We start from the raw sequence: 26,466 nt of genomic DNA on the forward strand, positions 1-26,466 counted from the left end.
AGCTCCATGCCCGAATCAGTCTGAGCACCACATTTAACTTTGTTTTAACTTTTAACAGGCACATGATAGATCTGTCCCACATCAACGTGGCACTGATAGTGGAGTGATGTCTGCAGAGAAGCCCCTGCACCAGCCTCAGTGTACTGTGGAGCTACAGACTCACAGAGGAAAATCCATCGGGTTGGGACCCTGTCAGCTCAGTCTGTAACTGCTCTGTTGAACTCCAGAAAGCACCAAGGTGACCTCCAGGAGAGGTGAATTCGACAGGATCTGCAAAGGTGGAATTTCTGTTCAGTTTCTTCACATTCTGTTGTAACCACATGGAATTATAGAGTTTTTTTTTTTTTTCCAAAATGCTTTTGATGCATGTAGACATTGTTCTTCAGGATCCTACTGTGTGACCACAGTGACTTGAGAGAGAACGGTTACAGCGAAAGATTTGAAAAACTTTCAAAGAATAGCAAAGAATATTTGATAATGGTTGCTCTTATCTTCAGTGCAAGGTATTTGAATGAAAACACATTTTTCTAAACAAATTAGTTGCATTGTATACCTGAGAGCACAGAAGGTATTCTTGCATAGATTTGAACATGGTCTGCTTTGCTGAGTAGCAGTTTGCTGAGAAGCTTTGGAGGTGACACTGGAAAATTGTAGTTTTGATTTTTGTAAATAAGTCTCTGCATTCTTCTATTCCAACATAGACTTTCATTTTCTCTTTCCAACTCCACTTATTCCATAAAACCCTGTGTAGGAGGAATAACACTGCTGTATTTTCCCTTGGTTTTTAAAAACAAGGATCTTCACCCTTCAGTAGCATCGTGGGGTAGTGAACTCTGAGTTGTAATTAGGTTGTTTTAAATAACTCTGCCAGATCTAAGGAAAAAGAAGTATTTGGTGGGTTACTTCAAAAATGTTATGCAGGAAGAGTGGTGCATTCCTGATAGTTCTTCTGGCCTAGTGTTTCATGGTTGCCTCATGCTTTATTTTGATCAGGTTTTTTTTCTTTGAGATTTATTTTGTCATTAATGCTGAACAGTAAGAAACCTGTAACTGAAGGGACTTGTTTTGATGTGGTGTTCCTGATACATAAAGGACAATAAGGACATTGTGAATCTCCTGATGAGCGTGTCAGTTCCCAAAAATGCTATGAAAACATTAAGGAGCTTATATTTTATTCAAAGTAAAATTCATAATATTTCCTTTTGGTTAGAAGCATCCAGAGGGGGTTGCCAAAGTAACAATTTTTTCAGTTACTTCTGAATAAACTTATTAAAATGTCATCTTTATATTGGATTCCAGTTTTTATGAACATTTCCTTAGTTTTTAGACCATGATGTTTTGCTTCATGCTTTATTTTAGGAATACTCTTAAGCACTCCACCTGCTTTTTGAAGGGGGGACTTGCAGAAATGTAGGTTTGTTACCTGAGTGACTGCAGAAGAACACTATGGGTATGAAATAAAAGAGCTGCAAATGGGGTCCCAAATAGGCATGCCAATCTAGAAGGGATAAGCTAAGCAAATTTATACTACCTTTTTTTAATAGTATCTTTTTTTTTTTTTTTTGGATGATTTAATGGCACAGATACCTAATTGGCTTTCTTCCACTTTTGGTCCAGATTTTCAATTAAGTAAAAGTTACCAAAAATAATGAGGGAATAAGTACTGTCAAAAGACTTTTAGTTAGACCTGCTCTCTATTCATTGAAATAATTTAGGATAACATGGTGCTTGGGAAATATTCTTTAAGTCCATTTAAAATTTAGTGACAAGACACAGTAACAGAATGAGAATCTTTTCATGGAGGCAGGGTTTACAGCCACCTGTATAATTGATGCATAATGTTTAATGACAGCCACAGCTGCTGTACATGAAGTGCTGTTAGTGCTTCAGGGTAGAGCCAAGCCCAGGACAGAGCTGCAGGTAGGAAGTGCCCAGTGGGACCAGCCCCAAAGACCTGCAGAGTGATCAGCCCAGGCTGTGGAACTCCTCACACCCTTAGCTCTGGGACCCCTACACTGCCTCCTCAGGTTATGTCACTTTTACTCCTAAGAAATACCTGGTGATCTTTAAAATAAGGCATTGAACAGTTGCTCATCCCACTGTTAGGGAGCAGCTTCTCTGCAGTGAGCAGGACAAGGAGACATCTCCGGAGTCACGGTAGTGCGTGCCTGGAAATCTGGGATAGATGCAAACTCCAGACAGGCCAGCAGCTGAGTTCAGCAGTAGGAACATCTGCAGTTGATCAGCTGTTCTGTCAGAAGCAAACATTATTGGGGTTAGAGGGTTTCTTGGAGCCTAAGAATATGGGTTTGATTCAAAAGTCAAAGAAGTTTGTAGAAACACTCCTGCTTTGGGTTTTGAATCCATCCCAAAGAGCCTGAGGTTCAGCCAACTTAAGTTTTAAAAATTTTTATTCACTTGGGTTTTTAATTTTTTTTTTTTTTTGAGACAAATGTGTGGCTTTGGAATAAAGGCATGAAATGGCCTCATATCTATTTAAATGAAGGAGTGACATGAGCAATGCCTGTTTAATGAGTAGATGCATCCTCTTTAACAGCAGTTGCAGGAGATTTATGCTTGTGCATAGGGTATGGGTGGATTGCTGGGGATTAATTCAGCTGCTTACTGCAGTACCTGGGTACCTTCCTCCATGTAAACCTACCTTATGTATGTATGTCTATATTTGTTTTATTATACACATACATACATACTCACACCCTGTGTTGTCACCATGTCTCTCTAATGTCCTAAAAAACTCAGTAGCAAAAGTAGCAATTAGGTGAGTCATTTTTTGAAATGTTTGTGTTCTCTTACTGCTCAAATCATAACCTAAAAGTGGATCTCTTGGCATTGATTGGTTTGGATGATACAGCTCCTTTAGATCCATTTACTGTCTCCTCCCAAAAACACCCAAAGGAAATAGAGGTAAAGCTAGACAGACGTGTTCTTGATGTGTTCTCTTCCAGCACAGAGTTAAATCTGAGCATTCTAAGTTAACTTTCTTGGAAGATCTGTTGCAACCATTATCTTGTTCTTTCTTTGTAGTGAATTCACAATATGATGCAAAATGGAAAAAAAGAGAAGGCATTTATGTAGTATGTAAATATTGACCTTTTAAAATTAAAATGCTACTCAAAGTGCTTACAGTCAACCACATCTTAGCTATTTGTTAGTTTTTTGTGTTGTCTTATCGAAATTTAAATGGATATGGTTCCATAAATGTTGATGTGTTTTTGTGTATATCTTCAAATTTTTATAAAGATGCTAGTAAGTCAATACATATATCCTGATCTGTGTATTATTTGTTCAGTTTTTATTAGCATAATTTTATAATTATTTAAATAGGCAACTCCAGTAGGTGGTTATATGAAGTCAGCTTTTTTTTTTTTCAAATTATTTCATTTCCATCTTGTACCACTGGAAAATTCACTTTATAACTATTCATATTTTGCCTTGACTAAAATATTGAAGTACCCATATGATCTGTGGTATTTTAGTTGAATGTTCTACTTTTTTTTTTTTTTTTAATTAAAAAAACCCTTAAACAACTCTGTCCTTTAACTTCTGAGGGGAAACACAGTCAGACCAAGGCACGGGGGCTCTCTGGGTTTGTTCCATTGTGCTGTTTGCAGGTACAAATTTAGGCCTGTGGTGTGATACTGTCCTCAAAAGTTGGGGCTGTTTTGGTTGCACAGTTTGGGTTTCACATGTGGGGCAGGTTGGTGGCACATTGGTGCATCCCAGTGTTATCAGTGCCACACCTTGTCAGTGCCACACCAGCCTCTGGTGTGGTGCTGGGGATGGATGCTCAGGGTCCTTGCTGCAGGCAGGGGGGACCAGGACAGCTCTGTAGCATTTCCATAGCCAGAGGGATGCTGTCCTCAGCCCACACATATCCCCAGTGTGACTTTGGGAAGGAGGAGTGGATCCAGGCACCCCCTCTGCATGGTATCCTTGGATATTTAGTTTATCCCCCCCATTTAAATCTGAAGGTTTGCTTCAGATTTCTGATATTTTTGTAAAGTCCTTCTAGCCTGTAAAATGCCAAGCAGACTGAGCATTTTAATTCACTAATGTTAGGTTTCCTCTGCAAGGACACAGATGAGAGTAAAACTGAAGGTTATTTCAGAATAACCTTGGAGGTCCTCAAAGTTGTGTTTTTTAATGTCAGGTACTGGGGATTAAAAAAGCCAAACTTTTACTTGGTGCTATATTTATCTTTTTTTAAAGCTAGTGTTTTTTATCTGTGTAGTTTGAAATGATGCTGTTTCCCTGGAAGCTGCTGCAGGCACTTCCTGCCCTCATTAACCGTGTGGCTGTATGTGTGTGTGGGTGTGTCACCCTTGTGCCTGGGCTGAGAGGGGGTGGGAGGCTCTGGGGGTTCTTTTGAGAGGTTTTTTTTGCCCTAGTTTTTTGGGTTTTTATTTTTCTTTTTTTTTTTTTGGTTTTTTTTTGGTTTTGGTTTTTTTTAGGTTTTTTTTTTGTCTGCTTGGGAGATACCCTGGATTTGTTCTCTGGCATAGTATTGTGCTTTTCCTGTCCTTTGTGTAGTACTCTGTCTGTGATACGAGTCATGGTACTTGAAGGTAGAAATCTGTGTCACCTGTTCACTGTCAAACAGGCATTTTTTGTTCAGAGAGACATAAACCTTTTTTTTTTTTAATGCATTTTTGTGCTTTTGTTTTTGTTTCTTTTTTTAGCATCATGATAGATGAGAAATTAAATGTAAAGGAAACAAATCCTAAACAGATTGCAGAAAGTTAGCTGTATTATAAAGGTCATTTAGGGTAACATAGAGCTTTTGTTTCAATGTTACCTTAAATCATGCCTTGTCCTCTAATTAATTCATAACTATAATACTTGAAAGTATTTTATCTTAAATTAGTATCAAATCCTAAGGATTTTCTGTAAGGTTTTTTTGTAACCTGGTTTTTAAGCATGGAGATAACTTACTGTCCACATGAGCGCAGGGGCTTGTGTACAAAACCAGATTCATATTGGATCCTTGGGTATGCCAACTTCTGGTACAATATGGTTGGGAAGGATCATTTTGTTCTTTATAATGCTGCTTTTGGCAGGGTTGGGTTTTTTAATTTCAAACAAACAAACAAACAAACTCCTTTTCTGCTTCTCTACTTTGGTGGAAAGTGTGGTCCTTATTGCACTAAAGAAAACCTCAAGGTGAAAGTTAATCTCACAGGGTCTTTTAGGTGCTTGTGTTGCTCTCTGCTTTCTTGGTTCACTGATTTTTCTAATGAACTGGAAATGGGCTTTATAGATACACTTTTTCAACAGGTTACACTGCTTTTATTTTATGTAACAGCACTTGTGTTCAGTGGTTTTTACCATCTAAACTTTAAACAGTATTGCAGATTAAAAATACTTTTGTAAAAGGACCTGTGTACAGTTAAATGTAGCTGTATTGCAATGTTGTGTAGTCACATGGAAGATCACAGTTTCCAACACGGCTGTATTGATGTTGTGTTTGTTCAGGATTTTCTTTGTGTGCATCTAATGGATTTTAATATGCATGGTATTTTTTTCCTAGTGTCTGCCAGGCTGAGATTGGAACCTTACAGTTTTATCTCTATTTTGAGAATAACAAAACCATTTGTTTGCAGGTTTTCTTTTTCAGATGATGAAACTTCTTTCAGCAGTTTAACTTCTAATTAATAGACATTTTTACTTACAGATCCAGCAGAGACCAGATGCTAACCCTTATTTATTCACAGCTGATCTTCTGTACCATTGCATATAATTTTTTTATAAAGGAGCCTTTGGATTAAGTCAATATTCTTTTTTCCTGTGGTGCCCTTTGCCTCTCTGCTATGCTTTTTCTCATTTTCATCTCATTTGCCCCCATTTTTCCATTTCCATTTGTATCCTTGTTATGTTCCCGCCCTTTTCACACTCTGTTCATCTCTCTGCTTTTTTTCCTGAGTGCATTGCATTCAATCTTTTGCTCTGTCTTCTGTTCTTCCAGCTCTTTTGAGGGTACTTGAACCCTAGATGTCCTGCTCTGAAATCCACCCTACCACACTCTCCTTTGCAGACTCTGGTGCCTGAAGTTGAGCTTGCTTTGGTACAGGTGTCACCCCTTAGGCCATGCTGCCCATCCCAGAGCACTGGAGAAGCATCACTTAACACTTTTGCTTTGCAGTTTTACCCATGCTGGGGAATGTAGACATTTCCTTTACATGCTTGAGCATTTAGCCAGGCTAAACAGGATTAACAACTATTTTATCCTTTTCACTTTTTCAGGAGCTCTGTTCTTGAATTCAGTGATAGTAATAGCACTTTTTGTTATTGCCACGTAGAAATACCAACACTGTCGACACGATTCTACCTCCTATTACTATTACTGAATGTGATCCTTCCTAACCTGTAAAGTCCTAAGCAGTGTGTATATATATATATATATAGATACATATTTATCTGTATCTGGGTGTTTGGAGAATCATTTCAAATGTACTGCTCTAATCTGGATTGCAGAGTTTGTTTATTAGCAGTTCAGGATATAAATTCAGCAGCCGACTGTATCATACTGACTGCACTGGGAGTGCATCTGCCTCATGTTTCCTACAGCATCATCTGCACCAGGTGTGCACTGCTGATTGCTTGAGTGTAATACTGGACTATACCAAACCCTCCACGTGCATAAGAGATCTTTGTCTTACCTATTTGGGTGAATGTAAAAATGGAAACACAATGATCTCGTGTACAAGTTTTTTTACATGTATTTCCATGTTTTGAAATGTGAACATGTAAATATATTTATTGTACCTAAAATATGTCAATAAAAACTGATCTTTATAATTTCCTGCTTGTTGTTGCTTGTTGATGTACAACTACAAACTTGTCAAAAAAGGCTTCACACACTGGATTATTTGACCATTTTTATTATGGTATCACCTCTGGGCTTGCTTTTACATCAGCAGCGTAACACAGGGTTCTTCACCAGCTGTGCAAAGGTGCCCCAGATGGAAGCAAAAGTGGCTGAGGGTAAAAGGAACTTGTGCTTGTGTGGCTGGTTCAAAGGGTCTGGAAAACAAGAGGGGTCTCTTTAAAAAGAGATAACATACATACAGGAGGAAAGCCTGTGAGTGTTGAAGCTTTTCTGGTGCTTTTTAGCCATACTGACATGTCAAATGGAAGATCTCCACTTTCAAATATTGCTTAATTCATGCCATAAAGAGGAGCTTTTGGCAAGCTGAGTTTGGTAACCATCCTGAACACAATTATATCAACATAAATGGAGGCTAATTCCACTGGTCTGCTGTAGATCAAGAAAAGTTCTACAGAAAAGAGGGCAGAATCAGCTGTTTTGCACTTCATAGGGGTTTTTTAGTAGTCTGTTAACATTATTCACTAAGTTAAATGTAAAAATCCTGGCATCACTACAAGTGGCACCTGTGATGCAGTGTATCCCTTTCCAGGGAAGCATTGCTAGCTTGTCACATCACTGGGGTGCATCTCAAGAGAACCTCATTATGTGGGGCAGACTAATGACACCCCAAATTGTTCCTCTGGTAGCCTGATGGAGGGCACACAGTGACCTCAGAAGGCTCATCAGGGTTAAAAAATTGCCTCTGATTCAGTGATTTAAATAGGGAATGCAGAATAAATATGTAATAGCCACCTTTGTGGGCAAAGTTACAGCTTAGTTCTCAGCCTGTGATTTTGTCTTGTATAAACAGTAGGGGCACACTGTAAATATCCAACTGCAGCATCACCTCTTCCACATCTACTCCTATAGACAAGGCTCCAAACCAAAGTAAACCTCACCAAAATCCATCAAAATCCAAACTTAATGAGTCTTATCTCCTCACTTCCTTGGACCACCTTTCCTTAGCCCTATCAGTCTGTAGTCTTGGGGCAGGAATTTGTGTTTTAGTGAAGTTGAAGCACCACTGAGCATTGACTCCAGTCCACTCCTGCCCTTAACTGAATGGATTGAACACTGCACAGCACAGGGGAAGAACAAACTCCCTTTACAAGGGGGCAGGTGGGGATTGAGCATAGAAGTCTGTTGGTCTTCAGAATTTAAAATTTATAATTTTGTAGGATTGCAGGATTCATGCAGGGATGTGCTTTGGGAGCTGGAAGCCTGACAGCCAGGGAGAGAGGGATGAAATCAGTGTGGCTAAAAAATGGTTACTGAGGGGATAAAAAGGGAGTGACCAAGGGAGGTGCAAACAAACCTTTAAAATCAAATCCTGAGATGCCTAGTTGTGTGCTTCAAAAATTGGTCTTGATTGACATCAATTAATTTGTAATGATTTGGGCAGGATGAGCTGGAGCGTGCTCACCAAGCGTGTTGAGAGACAGATGAGGGAGGGCTCAGCTGAGGAGGAGGAGGATCAGAGAATCTTAGAGGAATTGGATGAGCTGGAGAATTAGAATAATAGAGGTGAGATTAAATTTAATCTTGCAAAGTGCAAAGCTATGCACTCTGGTATTAATAAATAAGGATTTTTGCTGTAAGAGTCACTGGGAAAAGAGGAAAAGCAGTGAATTAATTGCAGATATCTGATCTATAGATGGGGTGATCTATGAGGAAAAAGACTACTGCCTTTTTAGGCTGGATGCATCAAGCACTTCCAGAATTGAGTTATTAGCATGTGGATGCGTGGCATGAAGATTTAATGCTGGACTTCAAAAATTGCAGCCCAATCAACCACTTCCCTACTGCCCTAAGTAGTAACACCCTGTGAATATTTATTTTGTGAAGATTTTTTGAATGATTCATCTATCAAAGATTTCCTCTGATTTTGCTCTACACATTCAGCCTTTCAAAGAGCAGGGCTTAAGCTACAGAAAACATCCTTAGTTGGGTTCAATGAGAATTGACTGGTCACACGGTGCCACTGCTCCTTGGTTTCAGATGTCAATTCTGGTAACTGCTGAATATACATTAAATATTTTCACCCATCTGTGCTGTTCTGAAAAGATCCCAGGGGAATGTGTGCCTTCAACTGGTGAAAAATTAAAGATGCTGACCAGGAAAATTGTTCTGTGGAGATGCTGTTGGCATTGGGGATGCTGTGGGGAGAACCATGGGAGTTAAGCATCTCTATTTCTTCCAATTCCAGTCCTGTATGCTGCTGATTGTTACTTAATTAACAATCTTTTCATTAAATTACTGATGAGAGGATTGTCATTTCATAAGAAGGATTTTTAGACAGCATGAGGATGGACTGAATAGCCCCACAGCCTTTTCCAATCCTGTTTTCTAGGGTCTCAAACAAATTAGGCTGTGCCTTCTGTAACTGTGGTGCTCCTGTACAGCAGCACACAGTCTTTATTTGCAGCAAAGCCAGTAAGAGCAGAGGGTGGGGGGTTTGGGAGACTTTTTTCTACATTTATCTATGCAGTGAGTCAGGTGCCTTCCACAGCCTTCATCACCATGGATCCCACTGCAGGACTTGAGAAATGGGGAAATAGCTAAAAGCTTCAAAGGAAAAAAGTGGAAGGCAGCTCTTTCATTGGTTTTGATAAGACTCAACAGGTGTTCAGGGGTTTGGGATGCCTGGCTGCTCTTTCAGCCCTCAGTCAATTCCTCATCACTTTTTATAATTTGCTTATTAAAAAAAAATTATTGCTATCATTATTAACATTCTTATTGAAACTGGCACTTCTGCAAACAGTAGCTGAAAGCAAAATCTGAGTCCTTGGGGACTGGATACAGTTAGAGAACCCTGGCATTGGAAATATGTACTTTTCTGCTTCTAGCCTGGATTTTTGTGTGGCAGAACCAGTCCTGGAAACCAAATCCCAATTAACTGATGAGAAGATAATTTCTCTATATATTTTCCATCTTAAACACTGCCACAAAAGGGTCTCTCTACCAAGTGATACCCACAGTTCCTCCTGCTTTAAAGCTTTCAGACTGTTTAAAGGTGCTGGCTTATTGCAAAAGGCCTGTATTTGTTAATTTGGGTCAGGAAAATTCGAGGATTGCATCAAAATGGGGAAGATGAGGTTGTTTCCAAGCCTTCCCTGTGCTGCTGGTAATCAGCCCTATCCAGGGGGAGGATGCACACTGCTTTTCATGGGGGTGAGGGGCAGAAGGAATGTAATCATCCCTCATCAGCCAGCCCCTCAATCACTGCACTTGAAACAGCTGGGGGTACATAACCTCATCTTCATTTGAAAATTTTAGTACCTTTTCTCTTAGCTGCCTCCATTTTCTGCCCTTTTTTTTTCCCCCTCATAAATTTTTATGATTTTTTTTTTTTTTAAGAAGAATTTATGGGCGAAATGGCAGAGCCCCTGTGAAATGTGGGAGAGCTAAAAGGCCATCAGGGTGGTAAATGAGGCTAAATGGTTCTCTGCCACCAGCTGTGGGGAGTTCAGTGATTGAGTCTGACTGACAAGAAATAATTACCCCCTCTCAGGGAGGTGAAATGGGTCCTCACTCTGTGAATGCTGCTGATGAAGGGGCTGGCCCAGAGCAGGCAGGATCCTCTCTGGCAGATTTTGTGTCACATCCTGGCAGTTTGAGCCCCGTGCCTGCATCCTGCTCCGGGGCTTCCTTCCACAGGGTGATGCCCTTCAGTGACTCAGCACATCCCTCCTGCCCTTCTGCTCCCGGGGAGCTTCAAAACCCTGACACAACTTCCTGCAGGGATGGATCCAGAGCAAAGATATTAAAGATATTCCCTGCATTATTGATTAAAACTGACAAGTGTCTCTCAGCCTGTTTTATTTCAAAGCAAGAGAATCTCTTATTGCAGAGATGTGCATTAAGATCTAAAAGCACCATGGCTTATTTTTAATTCTTGTCCAATCAATTGCAAGGAACAAATATGATGGCAGCATTTGTTTGAAAGCAGGAGAGGAGAGGAGAGGGAGAGGGAGAGGAGACTTGTGGTGCTCCAGTCTTAAACCTGTATCCTCACTGATTGTACTGGAGCCTTAAAACACACACACACAAACCAAACCCTAAATATTTTGAGTATGCCAGAAACATGAAGTCAAACACAAGAGCATGATGGCAATGGCCTGAATGCCTCTACATTTCCCTGGCTTTATTAGCTCTGTCACTGATTTGATGACAATGCAAACACTTTGGATACATTGAAAATGATGTATCTGAAATCTAATTAATGGTTACTGTGCAAGAGCCCAGCCAGGTTTGTGCTGTGCTGCCTGAAGGAAACAGGTACCATCTCGGGGCAGCTCAGGAGGGTGGGAGGAGGCTCTGCTGGCAGCTTACAGCTCTGTCCCCGTCACTGCCATCCCTCACCTGTCTGCAGAAGGCGATGGCTGTGCTCACCAGATGGCTGCCGTGAGCCACCGCGGTGCAAGCAGGGCTCGGTGGAGCCTCAGCAGTGGGGGAGCAGCTCAGTGAGGCTCTGCATCAGTCTCTGTTTCATTGCTCCTCTTTCCTGTGGCTGTTTCTGGTGAGACTCTGCCTTTTGAGATGAGAATTTAAGCTGTGAAGTGTCCGAGGTCCTGTGGGTTGTGAGTGCAGGGTGTCACCAGTCTGGGCTCCTCCTGCTCAGAGGTGCTGCCTTCTTGACTTCTCCCCCTTGATTTGGCCTCAGGAGATGGGGTGATCTTGGGTTTCTGTGGTTGAGATGACTTTTGAGGTATTAGAAAGTCTCTTTTTTCCCAGCCCCACAACCAAAGAAGTCGAGATTCCTCAGTTCTGCTTTTGAAGGCTGTTTATTTTCTCTTATCTGTTCCATTCTTTCTCTGACCTGCTGAGGTCTGTCCAGCAGGTTGGGTTGTGGCACAGTGACCACCCTCAGGGTGGTGTTAGCTTTTTATACTGAGAACTACATGTACTTTATTTACAATAATTTTCCAATACTATCACCTATGTTAGACAGTCTGTCTTTACCCTAAACCAATCCAGAAGTGTCACCATCACAGCAGAAGATGGAGAACAAGAAGGACAGGACACACCCAGATTCCTCCATCTTGCCTCTTGAACCCCCATTCTAAATCCCCAAGATTCTACTTTTTCCCCCTGTGATAAATTCACTATCATTCTATTCAAACCCTTGTGGCTTGTAACTCTTCACACAAAGTTGGGAATTGTTTCCATGTGTTAAAATCAAAGGCACAGGTGTTTTTGACTCTGTGCCAGGGTCTCTGAGCCCCCCTGCCAGGGTCTGGAGTCCCCCAGGGCAGCCAGAGGAATGTCCTGGGTTCTGACAGGGTGGGCACACAAGGCAGGGTGTAAGAAGAGACTGCTGAGCCCCAGAGGCAGCATCCTCTGAGCACCTCATACCTGGCAGCTGCTGCATCCTCACTTTCCCCTCCTCTCACAGCACTTAAGTGAAGCAGATGGTTGATTTACTGAGCACAGAAGTACTTGTCTTATCAAAATAGTATCAATAAATACCCCCAAAAGCCTAAAAATAACTTAAAAAACCCCAAAAACCCTGCAAGCAAACCCAGCAAACCCATCAAATGAAAAGCCCCAGCCAGAAAAGGTCTCTGTCTCCCCACCCAGCATCAGTCCCTCATGAGCTCCTGCTCACCAGGTGGCCCAGCTTCACTGTCTGCTCAAACATGAGCACTGAGGACAGCATTTCCCCATGTGAACCCACAGGGATGGTGCCTGGTGATTGTATCATTCCTTAAATGCCTTTTAGGAGCACTCAGTAGAATCTTGCCCACAACTTTTCCAGGAACTGATGCTGAACTCAGAGTCTGCAGCTGCCCTCACACACCTTTTTCACACTGAGTAGCTCCAGCAGGAGAGACTTGCAGGACTTTTGGTAGGTGAAGGGTCCTGCCATAACATCTGGCAGCTCCTGCAGAACTCCAGGATGAATCCCAGCAGGTCCCATGGATTTGGGAATATTCAGTTGCTGCTGATCCTTTACCATGGAGGGGACAAACCAGAGCCTGGGTCTCCATGACAGGGGCTTGGCAGAGGGTGAGGGAGGCCTCAGATGAAGGTGAAGCTCACCCCAAGGCTCAGGAGGAGACCTGAGGGAGGGAGGGTGAGGAGGCCTTACAGGCCATGTGTAGCCTCATCCCACAGACAAACAACTCAGGAACAAACCATTATGAGGGAGAACATGGGGGAAACCGAGGGTCAAACCACAATCTCGACTTATAAAAAATAACCAACTTTACAACAAAACCTGTACAAAACACACAATGCTACAGCCAAGGGGTCAAGGTATTGAAGGCAAGCATTTTTGAGACATCAGAAACATCAAAACAAATTTTTAAAATTCTGGCACGTTCTAGTCAAACCTCCTGGGTTTGATTTAAAAGTGCAGAGAGGGCAACACAATGGATAGGAACGTTCTCCATGAAGGTGGTGTTTATTTACAAAATACTTGGGGTTGCTTCCTGAGTGGAGGTGTGAAGTTACCCACGACAAGATACATGAAAGCAAAGTGTCACAAAAGTCCTCAGATTTTCTTTTTAGGTTGCCTTATGTTGGTGAGTGAATCTGAGCAAAGGAGGATGAGCAAAGGAGGATGAGCCAGTGTGACACACAGTGAACAACTCTTGCCAGCTCTGTGATATTTTTGGCCCTGTTTACCAGAACTCATGCTGGGCATGAAGGCACAAGGGCTTTTCTTCTTTCTCAGCCTCATAAAATTAAATAAGTCTGGTGTAAGTCCTTCAACCACACCTTTGCCCATCCCCAGGCCAGCAATCCATGATGCAATTCCCTGAGAAATTCTTCCCCAGGAGCTCCCAGTCCCCTCCCTGACCCTCTACCTGACCTGTGCTGCCTCTTCCAGGACAGCCACAGGGATGGGAGAGCCTGGACCCACCTCAAAGGGGAACCAGGCAGAGCCTGTGCCCATCTCTAATCCCTTTTATGGGTTAGAGATCCATTGGTAGTGCTCACCTTCCCCTTCCTCCTCCTGTCTCCAGTAAGATTTGATGATGGAGGGACATGGACCCACATGGGGCAGTGGGGTGGGCACAAGCATGGGAAGGAGTGATTTGAACAAGGTGTTGGTTGTGCTGGAGTTCTGGCTGCTCATGCCAAGCCCAGAGGTGCCAGGAGAGGTGCCTGGTGTGCTGGGAGCTGTGCAGTGGTGGATGAGGTGCCCAACTTCCCAGGGGAGCAGAGAGTAGGGAGAACAAGATCATGTTTCCCACAGGAGTATGGTCCTTGTGCCATGATTTAAAGCACTCTAAGGAAACACAAAAAAAAAAACAACCCAAAGAACACCTTTTTGCAGTTTTACATCAGAATTGTTTACACCAAATGTCCCAGAATACTCTCAGAGAACCAGTTGTAACATGTGATTTTGAAAAGGGTGTGAAAAAATCTTACATCAGACTGAGCCAGGGACGTAACCAGACTGAAACCCATTTACAGGAACTAATTACCAGTGCTTTGGGTAGGGTTTTTTATTTTATTTTTTTCCTCCTGGCATTCCCATCAGTCTTTAGACAGGAGCAAAATGAGCAGACAAGGAAGCAGAGCTCTGGAAAGGCAGCCTGCTGCAGTCTGGGCTGGTGGGAGGGCATTCCTTGCAGGACACAACTCCTGCCACACCCATGTGCCATGCCAGCCTTCCTCCTGGTGTAAATCCAAGTGTCACAGAACCACAGAATGGCTTAGCTTGGAAAAGACCCCCAAGATGCCAAGTCCAGGTGTTCACCCAGCACTGCCAAGCCCAGCACTAAACCGTGTCCCCAAGTGCCACATCTACCTGTCTTATAAATACCTCCAGGCATGGGGACTTCACCACTGCCATGAGCAGCCTGTTCCAGTGCTTGACAGCCCTCTCTGTGAAGCAATTCTTTCTTAAAATCCAATATAAACCTCCCCTGGTGGAACCGGAGGCCAATTCCCCTTGTCCTACCACTTGTTCCTTGGGAGAAGAATGACCCCCACCTGGCTGTGACCTCCTTTCAGATGGTTGTAGAGAGTGATAAGGTCTCTCCTGAGCCTCCTTCCCTCCAGATTCAGGAGATCAGGTAGAAGACAATAGTTTAACTCCAGTTTCTTGCTCAGTGGCAGCATTTGAGGGATGCCAGGGTCCTGTGTGGCAGAGCAGATTAATGCAGGGAGAGGTGGGAGGAGCAGGGGGAGACTGCTGCCACTGAAACTTCTTTACCTGCAGTCAGAGGGCAGCAAAAACCATAACACACCACAAGCTGGATCCACTGAGACTGATTCTTCATATTTCACAGACCCAAAACTTACCAGGCCCTTGTGCCACGTGAGACATTTTAGGACCAATGTTGTCAGCTGGTGCTGAGTGAAGTCCTGACTCATACTAACCTGGAAAAGGGGATTTGGATTGGGGTGGGAAAGAGGGGCAACACCTGCAGTGTGGTCTCCATACTGCTGGCTGCTCTCTAAACAAGCTTCATTATACACATTATTAAAGGAAGAAGGTTGAATGCTACTTAGCCATGTTTTAGGGGTATTAATTTCAAGATTAAGGGCACCTGGAGATTAAATGAATTAACTCACAACTGAATCAGGTTAATTGTCAGTTTCTTTACCTGGAATGAAGCTGGAAAAAGGGAAGGTTTTAGTTCAGTAATAACTGTGGATATATTAAAGAGCAGATATTTGAACCAAAGGAAACTTGCTATGAGAAATAGTGAATTGGGCACCAAACTGGACAAGGGAAAAGCTGGGTGGCAGTTTGGGCTTCAAGTTTGGCCAGGCAAAAGTCCCTTCATCATACTGGGAAGAAACTGGGCTCTGGCTCTGAGCTGTGCACTCTGTCCATGCAGGAAGCACCCAGCATTGGACCCTGCACCAGGGGCTGCCCCGTGCCCCCTTTGGTGCTGGGGTGCTGCTCCTGGGCAGGAGCAGAGCTGGCCTGAGGCTGCTCTCAGCAGCCCACACTGGCTGAGGCCACAGCTTCACTTCCACCCACACCACACCAGCCCTGAGTGCAGGCACCACAAACCACCAGCCATCAGTGAGAGTTCCCAGCACCTCACCTGGACACCCATCCAGGCGTGCACATCTGTCCTGCAGCTCTCTCCTGAAAAACCCCTGTCCCCTGGGCTGATTTACCAGAGCCTGGGCTGGGATGGGTGTTTCAGTGTCACCCTGAGCTCTGCCCATCTCCTGCCTGCTGCTCCAACACCCATAGGTCAGGCTGGTCAGCCCTGGAAACCTCTCCTGACATGGGAGTGCAAGCTAAACACTGTGGAGTTGTGGGGTCCCCAGGATGATGTGAGAGGTGAGAATTTGACTCTATGTTCTCAGAGGGCTGATTTACTATTATATTATATTACATTCTATTCTATTCTATTCTATTATGCTATATTATATTATGCTATATTATGTTATATTATATTACATTACATTATATTATATTACACTATATTACGCTATATTATATTACGTTATATTATATTATATAACGATACTAAAGAAATAGAAAGGATACCTAAAGAAGGCTGGAAAAGAATGAATAATAAAACCCCATGACTGACCAGAGACCAGCTGGACTGGGATTGGTCATTAATTAAAAACAATTCACATGTTGGGTAAACAATTCTCAAAATCACATTCCAAAGCAGCAAAACATGGAGAAGCTGAAGCTTCCCAGCTTCCCAGGAGAAAAAATCCTGGTGAAGGGATTTTTCATAAAATATCATGGTGACAAAACACTGCTTTAAGTAACGAGTAATTAGCTGTAGAGGTAAGTGTGAAACCTGTTGAAATTCCTGGAGAGATGTGATGTGTTGCTGAATGTTTGTTTTTCCATGGGTGGTGTAAATGCACACAAAGGATGAGCAGCCTTCCAGCAGAGGGCCCTTCTCCAATCCTTCCTCTTTCAGAGCACACAACCTCTGACTTCCTTCCTATATCTCCATCATCATCAGACTCACTTGAGTTCTAAGCAAAACAATTCAACTTCAAACCCCCTTTTTTTCCTGTGCCCATGTGCTTCTTCCCAAAGCTTTCCCCCCAGCTCCACCTGATTCCTCCTAGCATCATGCTGGATTTTTGCACAGGCATGCTGCATTCCTGATGGTTACATGGATGTGGTTAATACCTGAGGGACTCTGGTCTCCCTTCCTGCCTTCCATTTATAACAGGAATAACTGATTTTACTCACAAGGAGCACCTCTGGTTATCATTTTCTCATAATTTCTATTATTTGGTCAAGGTTGTCTCAGGCTTCCTGGCGAGTATTTTGGTCACATTTATTGACTGTGTCAGCTCTTGTCACCCACCTTCACACACTCCTAAATTTCTGCCAGGGCATTGGAGCAGATAAGTGAAACAATCAATGTGTAAGGAAATCCATTTGTCTCTTCCTTCCATTTTCACAGTGAGCTCTGCAGAGCCCCTCACTGCCAAGCCCTCAGCCTGCACACCAGCTCTGCTTGTTTCCACCCTCTTGGGCTGAGGTGGCTCATACTAATGTAGCATCGTTGCAAACTCACCTTAGATCAATTGTTCTCTCTAAAAATAACATAAAATCGCTGACTTTATCAAAGAACAGTTCTACATTAACTGACCCAGTCTGGTACCATAAATCCCATTCTCTGTTTGGCTCTCAATCTTTGATCCTTTTTTCACCTAAAAGCTGCTCTGTTTTTTCTACAATACCAGGGTTGAGACATTTGGTTTGTGCTTGCTCAGACACTCTGCTCCTACCACAAATTAGAGTTTCTGCTTTCCCAGCTTCCCTGCCAGCACAGCTGATGTGATGGACCTGTGGAACATCATCCCCTCTGGATGTGTCATCCCAAGTGCTGCTTCCCATCTGCTTCTGGGGGCAGAGCAGCTTGGCTAAGGCCTTAAAGGGACAAATTGAATTTCAGTGCTGGATCCAGTAATTTTCAATATGTACCCATGAGCCATTTCTCTCTTCCTCCCATGTCCAGTATCAGCATTTTCCTGGAAACCACAGCAAAGTGCTTTTCAAACTGTGCTTCAGTTAGCTTTGACTCGCTCCTCTCTGCAGGATGAATGGAACTATCCCTACACATCTTTACCTGGACATTTCAACAGCCTTTAGGTTATTCCTATGCAAAGTCAAGCTAGAAAAACTGGTTTATAGTAATTTTCCTTGTGAAACTCCAAAAAGATTGGTTTCTTTGCTACTCAGGGGCTTGCCAGCTGCTCTCCAGGAGTGAGGTCTGCCTGCAGTCATGTGTCAGGTTCTGCCCTGTGCAAGGGGGGCTGAAGAGGACTGGAAATGAATTTTCAACACTTTACAGCTATTACAAAATTGGCTAAGCCACAGACACAGCCCAGGAAGATACAGGGAGAAGAGACATTAATCTCAACACCTTCACTGTGCTTTCAGGCATTGTCCTTTCCATTACTGTTAGGTTTTGTTGGTAAACAATTTTTTTTTTCTTTTGCTTTTAGACCCAAAATGTGCCTGGCAGCTTGTGCAGCTCCACCAGGACCAGGGAACCTTGAGTTGTTGTAATATTTTGACTCACTGCCCTCTGGAATGAGGGAAGAGGGAAGTCTGGAGGTTCCTCCATTTGGAAACCCCTGCAGGAGATGCTGGGGAGGAGCTGAAGGGACCCCTCAGCCCCAGGGCTGCCCCTCCTCTCTCCTGCTTCTCCCTTGACATTCCTAAATCCACTCTGGGGTACCAAGGCAGAAAACCCAGGTCTGCAGAGATGGCTGTGAGGAATCTGCAGGAGCACAATGTGCAGCACTGGTTTCTCCAGGCTCTTTGGGCAGTCTCTGTTCCTCCACCCACCATTGCTTCCAGTCCCAATGAATTCAGCCAGGTATTTTCCAAGGAATGGATTGTCAAACTCCTTCCCTTGGGAAAACTTTCCTTCAGGCAGCAGTGAAATATATTGTAAATATATTGTAATATATTGTAAAATATCCAATATATTCACTATGTGAATATTTAAAATATTCACTGTGTTTCTCCTTCTTCAAGCAAGTGCCCATGGAGGGCTGGGGTGAGATTCTCTGTGGACAGGCTGAGCTGGGTGGGTTGGTACCCAGCTGGCTGGTTTACACTTTTCTATGGCTTCCATCATCAAAGAATTTAAATGTTCCACTCTGCTACTTTTGAATCATCTCCTGATCCCATTTTCAACTGTGCAAGCTTTACCATGACATAAATACAAGAGTAAGTTTTATTTAAATTTCCTTATTTCATTTTTTTAACATTTCAGGTTCACAGGTTTAACATTGTTGCTGCAGAAAATGAAGGCTGGAAGATAACTTGAAAAAAACCAACACAATCTGGAATTGACATGCAAACACATGCTCACAGAGTGAAATTTAAAAATGCCTCTGAGGATATTCAAAACAAACAAAAGTTTAGTGAAAATACTCTAAATGGTCAACCTATTATGAAGTGTTGTTATGTGAGAAGTTCTGTCATCAAGACAATATTTCAGCAGCTTTAGACAGATGAGATTTCTAAAGGGGATTTCTAATTTGTATTTGTTTTTAATTTGGGGTTTGGATCACAGCAGCAGCAGCAATTTGTTTTGTTTTGTATTTATGGCTGCACATGTTTAAAATGGTAAATCTGCACTGACCTATTAGACCACAAAAGTGAAACTAGCTTCTGTATTCTCATTCCTTAGCTGGAAAAATAAACCCACAGCATGCATGTGCAAAATAAATCATATTTTTACAGCTTTCAGGGTTGGTAACCAAAGGCTATGCAAGTATTTGGATTATCACAGTCCTGGCTTTAAAAAATAGGAAATGGTGCTTTACTGGAAAGTGATTCTTTCAAGACAAAATGCATTTTTCTAGCTGCTGCCTTTCATTAAAATTATATCATTTAATCCAAAATGAAAATGAAATTTATAAGGAGCTTAATAAAATGTGCATGTTTCTTTGTGAAAGAAATTAGCTGATGCACAGAAGGATTCTGTTTTGGTTTAACACCAATAAAGATGCCTCAGCCTAAAAGATAATTCAGGGTTAGCACCAGATCATCCCGTGCTGAGCCCCCTGCTTTTTCTCATCCACCTGTTTTTATTGGTTTTGCTGCTCACAACAAATAAAAATGTTTCCCTTCAGTCTCTAAGCCTTAAAAGCAAACAGAGGTTGGGCCATATTTGACTTCACACAGAAATGTGGATGGGACCCATTCCTTGGCCCCCAGTCATGGCACAATAGAAGGTTTGCCCAGGCAGAGCAGAGCCTGGGCTGGGACTCTCTGGTAGCTGAATCCATTTTTGGGAGACAAATAGGTTTTCTCTGGCTGATTTCTAGCCCTGGACAAACACAGGCATCAGTTGCTTCATGCCTCAGGATGGAGGAGGCTGAACTCAGAAGATGCTCCTGAGTAGTGGCAGGTGAAATCATACTCTCACAACAACAGCCCAACACTCTGGTCCAGCCTTGTGTTTTGAGGGTAGAAAGCAGAGGTTTTTAGGAATACAGCCTGGTTTTACACCATGGACACCTCAGAGGGGCAGGAGGGTCCCCAGCACCCCTGACAGGGCTGTTGGGCGGGCAGAGGGTCAGGCTGAGACACTGAGTCTGGAAACTCCCTTTGCTGAACTCCTCATTTCCACGTGCAGTCCTTCTGAAGGGTATCTGAGGAATGTCCCAAATAGCACTGGCTGTAGGAGTGGAAGGTGCTGACAAATCCAGGGGGAAAAAGGATCTTTATTGAAAGTGGGTGATCAGCCTGGCACTGACCACAACAAGGGAGCTCATTGCATTGCAGTGGCTGTGGCACAGCCTCCATGAAAATTACGGGGAATACAAAATCAGCCCTGGGAATGATTTAAATTGCATTTTGCTCTCTGTATGGCCATCATGGAGAGCTGACAGCAGGGAGAGGGAGCAAGACAGAAGCAATGTTCTTGTCCTCCTTCCTGCAGATGTCAAACCTCATGGTCTTTAATGAACATAGAGATAGGGCAGGAAAGAATCAGAGGTCAGAGATTAATTCTTCAAAACATGAAGGAAACCAAAGCAGCTGGGTGGGTTTTCTTCTGGTAGGAATAGGGTCCTGGTTTTCACCCAGCTCTGATTCAGAGATTGACACATCTGATCTATGAAAGGCCTGTTTTTTAATATCTACAATCTAAGTCCCAGCAGAGCTCAGCATCTCCTGAGAATCTCCTTTGTGCCTATCCCAATCTCCTGTGCCAGAGGAATCAATGATTTTTTCTGCCTTCCCCAACCCTGAGATATCCCTGGGGAATACAGGGACAGAGCACACAGCCGTCTTGCTGCTGACAGATCTTCTCCTGCATTGCCTCTGAATGATGACATCCCATTTCTAACCCCCTTTGGTATTGATTTTCATGGTAAACTGACATAATTTGGCTGATACACAATTTTCATTTCCCCCACTGCTGATGAATTGTAACATCCTCTCTCTCTATGCTTTTTTTTTTTTAAAAAAAAAACCTTAATAGTCTGGGAGAGGAAAGATGACCTTGCAGAGGTGATAATCTCTCTGGTTGAACCTGGGCATGGGGATGGCTCAGCCCCACAGCAACATTCCACACTCCCTACACAACTGGTAATAATTTTGTGATCAGCCTGTGACTGTTCCAAAAAATAGGAACAAATGAGTTAAATCACAAACCTAATGCACTTCCTATCCTGTCTATTCCTACAGAACAGCACGTCAGCAGTGCCAGAAGACACATGGATGATAAGTTACTAATAAATTCATTGTGTTGCTGATTTTTAGCAGACTGATAAAAACACTCCTTTTAACAATGCACAGCTTGCATAGAAAGGAACGGTAGAGATTGGGAAAACATTCTACACTTGAATTGTAAGAATTGCTATTGTAAAGGCTGTTAATTGCCGTAATTTTGCATTAATCAGGTATTGATTGCATTTTTACCAGCTGAGAGAGCAGCACACATCCCCTCTCCCCCCTGAGCTCAGTGCAGGCAGCTGCCAAGCTGCACGGTTCGCAGGGAATCACTAGAGGTCACTTCGATTCCACCTAATGCAACAAAGCCTGAAAGGTCTGAGGGTTTGTTTCTGCCCTTTTTTTGTTGTTGCTGTTGTGAGACACTTTTAAAAAGCAGACTCTTTTTGCACATGTGGATGAGTGTTAATGGAACCTCCTTGAGCTGAATTTTATTCTGGTGTAAAGAGTGAAACTTTGAAGAAGTTTATAAAGCTGTGTCTGTATTCATCAAGAGGAAATTTGGCCGTGAGTTTCTATTTTAATATGAAACATCTTCTACAGGATTTGATATTCCTGATAGCAGATGTCATTATTTAACTCTCAATAAATAGTTTTGTCCTGTCAAGATCCATATAAATAGGAAAAAAATATCTCCAATGTATAATCTACAAGAAGATATTCCAATTTTCCTGCATATTCAGTTACACCCAAATGAGGAGAAACATTTAGGTGTATTTCATTCCTTGCTTCAGTTGATAAATAAAGTACAGGCATTTCCTTGCTAAGAGAAAAGAACACCCCTAAAAAGGAACACCTTGTGATCAGGCAAAACACTTCCCTGGTGCAAGGAGCAGCTCCAAGGGGAGTCCAAACTTGGCCTTTTTTACATTGGTAAAGCAACAATTTAGGGACCTATAGGATGAAATCTGACTTTTCTCTCATTTTGAACATTTGGGACACTTTGGTCCTACCCTGCAAGCTTCTTTAGTCCCAGGTTCACAAGAGCCTGAGCCCCAGGTGAGGAACCCATAGCACATCTCCCTCAGGAATGGCACCACTGCTGTCCAGATGTCTCCATGCTGAGTCCCTGATGGGGCAGGGGCTGCACAGACACATCCCCCTGCCTGTTTCTAAATGCAGTTGGTTAATCCTGGTTTGGGAAAGGCATGAACACTTGGCATGCCTGGAATCTTGGTGGAGCACATAGGTCAGCTTTGGCTGCAGCCAGCAGATCCCACAAAGCTACAGCTTTTCTTCTGCCCCTGGTATTGTTCAGCACCTGCTGGAAGCCACCTGAGCTCCTGAGGCATCTGCACTTGCTCCCTGTGAACCCTTGCACATCCACACACCCCTAAGGCAGGCCCCAGTGACTCCTGGTGTGTCCCCACTGGGGACAGTGACTCCTGGTGTGTCCATGAGTGACTCCTGGTGCATCCCCAGTGACTCCTGGTGTGTCCATGAATGTCTCCTGGTGTGTCCCCAGTGACTCCTGGTGTGTCCATGAGTGACTCCTGGTGTGTCCATGAGTGACTCCTGGTGCATCCCCAGTGACTCCTGGTGTGTCCCCAGTGATTCCTGGTGCATCCCCAGTGACTCCTGGTGTGTCCATGAGTGACTCCCATGAATGACTTGGGAGCAGAGTGTGGAGAGCTGTGGCTGGTTTGTGTCTGGTGCCCAGGACAGCTCCTGGTGGCAGAGCTGAGTCACTCAGACTGCACCAGTGCACAGACCAGTGCACACACTCAGGTGCTGGGGATTTCTCCTGTCCTTTCCATGAGCTGCCCAAAAACTGGGCTTTGGAAGGTGGGAGGTTCCCAAGACCCCCAAAATCTCAAGCAAGAATCCTGTGTTGGGTGAGTGTCAGGGCAAGCCTCCATCCATGCCTCCTTGCCTTGGGGAGCAGGTCTTGGTCTCCTGCTCTGTCTCCTGGAAACACACCACTCCTTCCCTTCCACACTGCACACCTTAAGGGAGATTTCTTTCCAGGGACAGCTCTCCATGGTGCTCCCTCAGATCCCCACAGTTTTTTATCCCCACAGCACTGCATGTCCCACTCCAGATCCCATTAAGCAATGTGATGAGCACCCCTCCCATGAGCATCTATCTTCTCCCTTCCTTCCCTGGGGGAGAATTGAGTGGGAATAGTTTTAATTAACTGGGCTGTAAGTGCACAGTGTTTATACCTACGCAGGCAAGGCTGAACAAGTGTGCTCTGCTCTTGGAAAGAGAGGCACTGAGGTTTGTGGCCTCTCTGAAGTTCTAATCCCTCAGTGGAGAGCCAGCCCCAGAGAAAGCTCTGGGTTTGGGCTACACTGGGCTTACCCCAGCACAGAACAGAGAGAGGGGTGAGCATCTGGGCCCAGAGCTGGTCACTCTGCAGAGCTAAGGAAAATCTATATGCACCCCACATGAGGACCCCTGGATGAGACAGGGATGCTCCCAATGTAGCCTGGGGCTCCATGGGGAGCCTCTGCAGAAGGCTGACATGACACTTTAGGCAGGATTCAGAAGTAAGGTTAGGACACCTACATTCAGACATATTTGCAGCTCTCTGTGAGCTCTCAGCTCACTCATTAGTCCACAGAGATCTTGTCCAGCCAGACTCTCCAGCCAGCAGGAATCTCCTCTCCATGGTGGTGACACAATCAGAAACCAAAATATTTTCTTACCCTTGGTCTGGCTAAAGCCTTGTGGGTCCTCCTTGTGATGTATGTGTGTAATACAGAGTTTAGCATCGTGCAAAAAGTCATCAGTCCTCTTTTGCAAAGGTATTTAGAATGGAATTAAAAATCTGGCAGGAAGTATGCTGATTTTTAAATATAAGGATGCCTAATACTGGCAGCTGTGAGATGTCTAAAAATTAAATCAATTTTTTTACCAAAGGATAAATTAAGAGGACTTTCAAATAGCCTGACTATTTGTCAGTAAAGGTTTAGGGCAGTTCCTGCATTTCACCATGTGCCCACAGAGGAAATCCTCAGAGCTGCACATGGGAAGTAGCTGATGATATCTGATCCACTGTGTTTCTCATCATGTTGACCCCACAGACTGTGGAAAAGTATCCTCAGAGATGTTTTTCTGCCCACCTCTGGTAAAGCCAGGGGGACAACAAGCTACTTGCTCAAAATCAGAAAAAACCCCATCAAAGGGACAAGGACCAAACCTGCTTCACTCAAAGCCTGGCATTGTTCTGTCAACTTATTTGTCTGCAATGAGGAATTTTTTTTGCTTTACTGTTTTCTCCTTCCTACAGCTATTTATAGTTTCAGTTCATAACCAGTGGTTAATATTTTCAAAATAGTCAAGCACGTGGTCACCCACACGGAAGATGTGACTGATCCTGCTGTGCTCTCTAAAAGGTGTTGTCCATGATATTCAGGATCTTTCTGCAGGGATCACTGAGGAGCTGTTGGCAGAGGGCAGGAAAGATGCCTGCTGCCTTGGCAAGCAGCTCTTGCTGAGTCTGCTACACTCTGCAAGGCTCTGGGTGAGCTGGCAAAGCTGTTACCTTCTCCTGAAGATGCCCCATGTTGGATTTTCATGGATATATTTGTTTTTTAGTGAATTTAACCCACTCTTTTCAAAGTGCAGCTGAAAGTTCCTGAATACATGGGTTAAAACTCATTGCACTCTGGATCAAAGGCTGGTATTTCGTTCCTCCTCCTGCACTGCTGTGCAGTGACAAAGTTCCTGGTGACTTAAGTGGGAGAGAGGCTGTGTCCTGGGAGACAAAACTTAATTGAGTGTAATACCACAGGGCACATAAAGTAGGGCAACACAGTCTGACCTCATTTTGCCCATACATAACCCTGCTGACATCAGTGGGAGCTGCACATTTGCAGTCAGGAGGTGAAATGTGCCCACTCTTGGCTGCTCTGGGAAATTCTTACTGGCCTGATAAATCCTATTATTTGATGGTGCAATATGAGAGTGTTGGATACACCAGGTAAAGCTGAGCAAACACAGCTCAGCTCCCTGCTTGTTTGAAGTTGTGGAAAAACTTCTTTTGACGCTGGTGGTTGTTGGATGGAGCCCACAGTACACAGTGATTCATAATCATTTTCCTCAATGAAAGCAACCAGGTTGGTTTGTTGTTATTTGTGGGATCACATATTCATTATTTGCAAATATTTGAATGGCAGTTGGACTTTCTGATGCCTGTGAACCCCATAGCTTCCACTGGTGTTAGCACAAAATGGTTATTCACAAATACTCTGCCAGAACAGACTTGTTTGATACTGAACATTTATTACACTCCTGTTTCCAGAACTCTGCTGAGTAGAAAGGGCATCATTTGGCAAAGCCAACAAAGCTTACACCCCAACCAGTGACTATTCCAAGAGAATTGTTCATGAGCAATCCTGAGACTAATATTTATTTGCATTCATTACTGTCTAATAATTAAAACCAGTTCGTACTGCTGTAGAAAACAGGATGAGGCTGACTTACAAGGAAGAGGTGAGCTGGGTGAGTGAGGCTTCAGCTCTGTGCTCAGGGCAGGCTGCAGGAGCAGCAGCAGAACTTGGCAGAGCTCTGAATGTCCCAGATTCTGAGTCTGGGATTTCTTAAAACTAATCTTGTTTTAACTCTTTGCTCTCCTTTCTCACAGAATAAATGCAAGATTATAAAGGAAGATTCTTGGTAGATGGGATGCAAGGCTGCTGTATTTAGGGAAACTGTTAGTATATTTAACAAAACCAGTTTCTCAGAGGGATGGAGCCCCTCCATCCTTGCAGACATGTGGGACCTGACAGAGGGTGGCCTCCAGCATATTGTCCTAAGTGGGCCCAGGATGGGCTGAGGTGAGACCTGGGACCACCAGGGGCTCCTTACAGCCTAAACTGCTCCAAAAAAAAAAAGGAAAAAGGCCCATGAAATGCTTTAATGCTCCAAACTAGCCAAGGCCTGATCTGTATCCTGCTTGTAAATAAGTTTCCTC

The 26,466-nt window shown here is 43.5% G+C and overlaps 1 protein-coding gene across 4 annotated transcripts in view; it reads left to right on the plus strand.

Moving 5' to 3' along the window:
- The window catches only part of RBM33 (RNA binding motif protein 33), a 103,496-nt gene extending 96,680 nt beyond the window's left edge, over positions 1 to 6,816 (plus strand). For all 4 annotated transcript variants that reach the window (XM_071428583.1, XM_071428584.1, XM_071428587.1 and 1 more), the window contains one exon: positions 59 to 6,816. In XM_071428583.1, coding sequence (XP_071284684.1) covers positions 59 to 107 — 49 coding nt within the window. In that variant the 3' untranslated portion in view covers positions 108 to 6,816. The remainder of the gene's footprint in view (positions 1 to 58) is intronic.
- The last annotated feature ends 19,650 nt before the right edge of the window (positions 6,817 to 26,466 follow it).

This window comes from Agelaius tricolor, unplaced genomic scaffold, assembly GCF_023055355.1.
Source record: "Agelaius tricolor isolate 1412-34295 unplaced genomic scaffold, bAgeTri1.0.p SCAF_6, whole genome shotgun sequence".
NCBI lineage: Eukaryota > Metazoa > Chordata > Aves > Passeriformes > Icteridae > Agelaius > Agelaius tricolor.